The 7,213-nt window shown below is 38.6% G+C and overlaps 1 protein-coding gene across 1 annotated transcript; it reads right to left on the bottom strand.

The window, feature by feature from the left end:
- Nucleotides 1-5,865: 5,865 nt before the first annotated feature.
- On the bottom strand, nt 5,866-6,519 carry LOC148032929 (sesquiterpene synthase Agr1-like). The gene is made up of 2 exons (XM_087683976.1): nt 6,199-6,519; nt 5,866-6,102 (listed from the first exon to the last, which is right to left on the bottom strand). Exons 1-2 carry the CDS (start codon nt 6,517-6,519, stop codon nt 5,866-5,868), a joined length of 558 nt encoding a protein of 185 aa, XP_087540102.1.
- Nucleotides 6,520-7,213: the final 694 nt, after the last annotated feature.

The following is a 7,213-nucleotide window of genomic DNA, read 5'->3' as shown; positions in this document are numbered from 1 at the left end:
TGAATACAATTCCATTTTTTTGTTTATTCCATGGATTTTATCATGTATTAGTTGTCTCTTTGGGCGTTGTTGAACATTGGAGCAACCATCCGATATAATGGTGCATCTAGTAAGTCCCAAGTTTTGTAACATGACCCTTTCAATTAGCTCATGCATCTCTAAGTGAAACTTATCAAGGACATCATTCCGTATTGAGTGGCAGTGGGAAAAAGTCTATCCCAAACTTTGTAATTTTTTTCCATGCATGTTTCTAGTAATCATTGTCCACAATCATCATTGCATAGAAAATAAAATAGCCCTAACCAATGCCATTTGTGCTTTTTCTAATTGTTTCGTGTGAAAACTCTCATAAATCTTTGACTGACTGCATTCCCCATCGAGTCATGCCTAAAACTCTCCAAAGTTAGAAGCATGGCGTATTTGAGATTGAGAGATGTTTGGCTAATCGACAAGGTCACTATGTGAGTCAAGTATCTCAACTTCTTCGCACAACACTCTTGCAATAGAACCCTTTTAGCATTCATAATTCTCTCAAATGGCCTTGGCTACTTGTTTGATAGCTGGATGTTGACACACATGCATGGATTTCTTACACTACCAAGGAAATGATTTCCAATGCGGGGTGCACCACTTGACTTCACGATATGGCAAATATAAAACTCCCAATGCATATATCCACCTAAAAGGATTTTGGAAAATTGCCACTCTATCCCCAATGACATTTTCTTGCAACGAGAACCTAGCTTTGTATTAGGTAGGTCAGAGGAAGAAGCATTGGTTGTCTTTGGAAGTTGGAGATTGACCTCATATTCTTGCATACTACAATGCACATGGACATAGCAAGTAAGTAATCACTGGTCACTCTTCTATAATCTTACTAGCTACAACTTACAATAAATGCTCACAATCTAAAGATTGATATATTTTGAAAGCCATGTCTCTATGATAATCGATACATTTTGAAAGCCACCTCTTTACAAAGAATCAAAAATTTGTGTTGTTTTTCCATATGGACTTGTCAATTAATATTTGCACATCAATGTGTTTACATGTAGTTTTCAAAATGTGTTAGAACAACAGTCATGCAGTTTTCTTGAAGGTCAGGAGAATCCTGAATTTCAAGACAGGTTAGGGCATGAAAGGAATAAATTAATTCAGGACCGAGGCACCACTCATCCTGAAGTTTTGCAGCAAGAAATACTTGAAAATCAACATTCTACATATTCTAGGCAGATGTATAACTGTGATATGCAAGAAGAGGAAGGACAGAAGGTTATTCTTCAAGTTGAGCAGAGGTATGAGCACACTATGAGAGGATCTGTAAGAGTATTTGAAGATGAAGTTTGGGAGGTTAACCTAAATGAGCAGGAAGAAGGCAAGCCTATTACAATGAGTATTTATGAAAATGATTTTTTTCTTCATGGAAATTTATCCATAGTGCCAATGTTTGGAATGAATGTGGATATCATGATTCAAAGGTATTGGGAGTAGCCCAACATGGCTCAAAATGAAGTTCCTACAGCAAATTGCTATTTCTACAATTTATGATGATTCAGGACATCTTGAAGACTTTTTGGTTGAGCAGGAGTTGCTTGAATTTCAGGGAAGTTTAGGGACTGAATTGGATAAATTATTTCATAATTTTGAATCTATACAACTTTATCCTGAACAACAAGTAAAATCTCCAAATCAGGATATGGAAGCATCTCAGTCTATAGTGAACAATGTAGATGTGTATGATCAAGATAATGATCAGGTTGTTGATATCTCAGTTCAGTGTGATATTTTTGAAGCTTTTGAGTATTCTAATCAGTTTGGAGATGAGGTTGACGTGAGTAGAATCATGCAAGTACCTACAGTAGTTGATATCTATGTAGTTGATGCTACAGAAGCAATGGTTGATATGGGTCATATTAATTGGTATTTGAGCATCGCTACGAGGATATTGGATGAGTTAGCAAGTTTTCAAAGTATACTGTGGTTTTCTCCATCAGGAAGTGTTAAATTCTTTACTTGCAAGATGATTTTTCACGTTTGATGGAATTTCGAAGTTTTCAACAGATTCAGCATTTCAGGAGTATTCAGGTTTGCTAGAAATGTCAAAATTACAGTCTGGATTGCAACAACTTGAATCCCTGCAAACCGAAATCTTGCAACTTGAATTCTTACAACAACAACCTAATTTCCTACAATAAGAAATGGTATGGTAGCAGCTTAAAAAGCAGGAAATGCAATAAGAAGTGTTCCAGCAAGCTAGAAAACAACAAGTACAATAGCAACCTGAAGATCAAGTTTTTTAGAAACTTGAAAATTGACCTAAGTCAAGAGATATATGCTTTATCAATTAGGATTGATGCAAAGCAATATTGTTTATATGATATGGTGTAGATTGAAGCTCTCAATGAGTATGATGTAGATGCATATGTAATTCTGTTTTGTTTTCTTTTACAGGTTTTCTTGGATTATCTTGCATATTTCTTTGGAGATGCAATTTCTTGTTTGAAATTCAAGTTGTGTGATATATTGCCATACATTAATTATGATGCAGATGCTGGAGCGTCGTCAATATGTTTCTTGATTATTGTTTCTACTCTTTGCCATTGGAGTAGTGATTTATTAATTCAGTTATGGTTCTATATCTTTATTCTCTATGATGTAGAATGGATGTCATTGTACTTAATGAGTTCTTAGCCTTGGCATGTTTACTTAACTGCTATTTTAATTACACTTAGGACCAATTATGCAATTGCACAAGAGGACTATGAGTATCCTAGAGGGGCTCTACTCATGGTAGCTCAATGTGGCTTGTTAAGAGGTGCAAGGCCTCTGGCAAGGTATAATTGTGTTCTTTGAGTTAGTCTTCATCATAGTTAGTTGTTTATCTTTTCTATCATTAGTTGCATGCTTGTGGGTTCGAGTCATGATTGTCCCAGTCATCCACCGGGTTGTGCCATGTGTTAGGGCTCGAATTCCACCACATATTTGCTATTTTATACCTTAGTATTTGTGTGCATATAGGCTTGAAGGTTTAACATATGTAAAGCAGCCTTTATCTTTCATATGATGTTTCACCTGAAAGTTAGGGCACATGTAAAAAATGTCAGGCAATTGTGTCTTTTGAAACCCTGCATAGTGCAAAAACATGGAGATGTCAAAAAGCACCAGATTCTTGTCATTGATGTTTGATTCTGATAATATATGCTTGTTTCCTGAATATTGGTGCAGTGATCTACTTCAAGTTATTTGATTAGGAATGGCTCTGATGGTGTAAATCTATGTGGTATCTTTCAAGATAGCAATTCTGTGCTGATGAATATGATATGTATGTCATGTCTATGTATTTCTCTTGAATATTATGTGTGTTTAATGGCTGTGAATTCGTTTAAGAAATTTCCTGCAAGAATAGGATTGTTTTGGCAAACCAATGTGTCCTGTTTCTGTTATGTCTCTATCGAGGTATAACAAGTACGAAGCAAAGTTCTAATGAAATCTAAACCCCACTTCTCAAATGACCCATCGGCAATAATAGATTTAATAGGTTTTGGAACCAACACTCTCTGCGAATGATTGACAAGCATGGCAAGTTTTACATTAGTGAGCAACATCAACGCTCAAACTAAGCTAAGAAAGTCTTGCTAATAGGATTTCTCTTTTGGCTAGCTCAAATCCAAAGTAACCTCCATATCCTTCTTCATGATAAAAAGATAATCAAGTAGGAATTTCAAAACTATCCAATACTCTTCCTAGTATATTATTAGCCTCTCTCATATATAGTTGGTTGTCTATAAGCATGTATTATTCATTGATATTTAATTATTCAACTTCATTGGTGTTTGAAGGGTCTAAATTGTTATGTAATTCTCTTGAGATATACAATACGGCCAATTTTGAAGGGAAACTGGTATTTTAATAAGTGTTCACTAGTGATGAGATTAGTAAACATGCCAATAGGACATTGCCATGTGCAATCCAATGTAACATTTGACTTCTCTACTAATTCGTCCAAACTTCTTCTAACATTAGCAAAAAGCTAAAAAGGGATCTCCAAACTCATCCTTATGAGGCAATTCCAATTAGACTTGTCATTGATAATGTTATTTTTTTGAGTCATTTTCCTTGCTTTCAACTCCTCATTATGACTTTTTTTAATCTCAAAGAAAGGAATGATTTAAAAGTTTTTGTGATTCTCGTCCTTTTTATATGCATTTATCTCATAGTTCTCATTATTTAATTATCTTAGCTTCTCCAAACTCATTTTTACAATGCTTATGTTTCATTTCAACCTAATTTCTTGTCAATACCTGAGTCTTCTTCCTCCATGACTTTTTTATTATCACTTCTTCTAGATGGCTGTATAACTCAATACAACTATGCACGTGCTACAATGCAAGGGAGGATGATCTATGGTATCCAACAACCTACAAGCTCTAAGATTGGATAGTAATACTTTCTTCTTATAAAGGTCCTCACAAGATCAACAAATGGAAAAAACACCATATTGGGGAATAGGGAAATTTTTCATAAGTTTGGGACATGTGGTCAAATCTTTGGATTTGTCATAACTTGAACACTATGACTCCAAGTCGAGAGTTATATAGCTCAATAGATTCCATTTTTCAAGCGCTTTCCAATGATAGGTCACATTATATGGATTTGAGAAAGTTATGGGCATGTTATCCAGGTGCCACCTTTTTAGTATTCAAAAAATGGAAATTGGGAGATTCCCATACTCACTAATATTGTGTTAAAAGGAAAAACATGAGCTTTCATTAGAAAGGATGAATTAAGGTCCAAAATACAATATTAAAAATGATATGCAAAAACTCAAAAAAGGATCTGCACTTTGGCACCTTCCATGCAAGAACATTTTCCATTGTAAGGCAAAGATATTTACTCTTCAAGGAATGTTAACACCTTGGAGGACTTTTTACTTTAGTTTATATATGTTTCTTTGAGCATGTAGATTAACTTTTAGTTTTTGTAGATATGTTTCCATCAACAAGCATGGAATGGTAGCTATTAGAGTCACTAACAAGTCGTTATGTGTGATGCATACTAAATTTGATAATCTTAATTACCTTGATTTTCGTCTTCCTTTTTTCTTTATTTCACATGTCCAAAAGACTTCTTAGGAAGGTCCCAACCCTACTTCAACCTTTTTCTCATTATATTCAATGGTTATATTTTCACCATGAAAACAATTTGTAGTAAGTCACCAAAATTCAAGCATTGCACGCGGGCCTTCGATTCATCATCATTTTATGTAATCTATGGCTTTTTGGATGAAGGATACGAAAACAAAGCTACAAATATTAGAAATAGTCAAGCTATTGCTACTGTGAGAGTAGAGACAAGCTCCAAATCTCATTGTTGTAGCTATTTCTGGAAACCCAAAAGACATGAGCAAGGGCGGAAGACAAAAATCGTTAGTGACCCAAGAAGATGGCATTTAAACTTGTGCCTTAACAATAGTCCTATAGGAGAAAAAGCCATCAAGGCTATTTAAATGTTCTAGAAGAAGTTCATTTTCTTTTCAATGAGTGTTTACAGAAGAAAACGGTGTTCAAACTTCCGTGTAAGGTGACCACACACAAAAGGAAGTAACCATGTGTTAATTGAAAGAAACTAGAAGGGAGATTTGCCTGGCTAGTATGTTTGGGGCCAGTAAAAGAAATCGAAACCAACTCCAATATCTTTTTTCGTGTGTGCGCGCGCGAACGTGCCATGTGTGCTACGACATAGCACATAATCACAGTAGCACACATCACATATCACAGACTCTCAATGAAAACTGAAACATTAATGGCTAATCTACAGACGGTGATATGGATCCTTCACATCAACATACCCTACGCAATCGATGTGTCAGATTGACGTGCTTAGAGACGCTGCAAACGAGGTTGGGGAGATGCCGTGCCGGGCGCTGACGAAGGACCAATGAAGATTGACAGCAACCCAGTTGCCTACCCCTTCAAGGTAGAGAGCCATACCAGGCTGATCCATGAGGGCGGGGCACTGCCTGATGCTGTCAATCAGGCGGACGCACTCGGCATCTTTCCCCTGGATCAATTCAGCGAGCTCCGCGAGAGCCTCGCGAAGCAGCTGCTCATCATCAACACTAGAATCAGAGCTATAATATGGGCGTTGCTGCTGCTGTAGTTCTGTTTACAGTTTCTTCTTCTTCTCGAGAAAGAGCACCGGCACCACGTTGAAGAGGTCGCCTTCTCTGTACTCTTTGGGGAAGGAGTACAGGTCGTTGACCAGGTGCACGTACGCGGCGGCGGCGACGCCCAGGCGGCGCATGAGGGGTTGATTCACGGTGGCGGGGTCGAAGTCTATCGCCAGGCCGTACTCCAGGAGCACACCGCACACGTGCCAGCCGCCAGCGTCGTCGCGCAGGCGTAGGTAGGCGGCGAGGTCCGGCAGGTGGAGGTCGCGCCGATGGGCCACCTGCAGGAGCCTACCGCGGAGGTACGCCTTGAAGAGGCTGGCGAAGCGGGCCTGCTGGGCGGGCGGCATGCCGAGCTCACCACGCGGGAGGGCTCCACGTCAGCGCTTGCCAGGTCGTCCAGCACGGCCACCACGCGGCGGCATCCTGCGGGCGGGCGCCCCGCCTCCGCCCGCAGGTGCTCGTCGTAGTCCCGATGCTGGTTTTTCAGGAACGAGCATTTGATTACGGGGAGGTAAACCATCGCCGACAGGTGAAGTTCGAGGACTAGGAGCCATTTTAGACATGCAGTGGACAAACGAAGCAGCAATCTGCAGTGCAATATATATTCATTTCATTAATTAACTACGGGAACACGAAAGTCGATATCCAACGTAGATCCTTCTAAATAAACGAAAAAAAGTGTCGGGCAACACCAAAGTCCATCTCGTTTTCGTAGTTAGCCACCCTTTACCATTTTTTATCCTTAACGTACTCAAGATCATGGATTCGTTGGTTGTGCATGACCTAAAGAAAAGGAGAAAAGAAGAAAACGATTGCAAGTCCCAAACAAATGGTGAAGGGACATTTTGGATTAATTATATTAGCTCGTGAAGCTCGTGTTTATGGGGATGCATGACTTTGATTTGAAATCTTGCCAAAAGATTGTTGCAATATAGAATATATATCCATGGTTGAGAAACACTTAGCTAGTCAAAATGCTCTAAGATGGCAACTTTCAATTAGAAACATTGCCTATAAGAGCTTGATCTTATTCATAGAGGG

This window comes from Lygodium microphyllum, chromosome 8 (genome assembly GCF_053477565.2).
Source record: "Lygodium microphyllum isolate KBCC chromosome 8, Lygodium_microphyllum_v1.1.10, whole genome shotgun sequence".
Lineage (NCBI taxonomy): Eukaryota > Viridiplantae > Streptophyta > Polypodiopsida > Schizaeales > Lygodiaceae > Lygodium > Lygodium microphyllum.
The sequence above is the reverse complement of the archived record's forward strand: the minus strand, read 5'-3'. Positions and strand labels throughout refer to the sequence as shown.

What these genes read in the sequence shown, in the direction of transcription:
- LOC148032929 (XM_087683976.1), bottom strand. Translation starts at nt 6,519, where the DNA reads ATGCCGCCCGCCCAGCAGGCCCGCTTCGCCAGCCTCTTCAAGGCGTAC. An exon ending in ACCTCTTCAACGTGGTGCCG is followed by an intron (nt 6,103 to 6,198) that starts GTGCTCTTTCTC and finishes GATGATGAGCAG; the next exon opens with CTGCTTCGCGAGGCTCTCGC.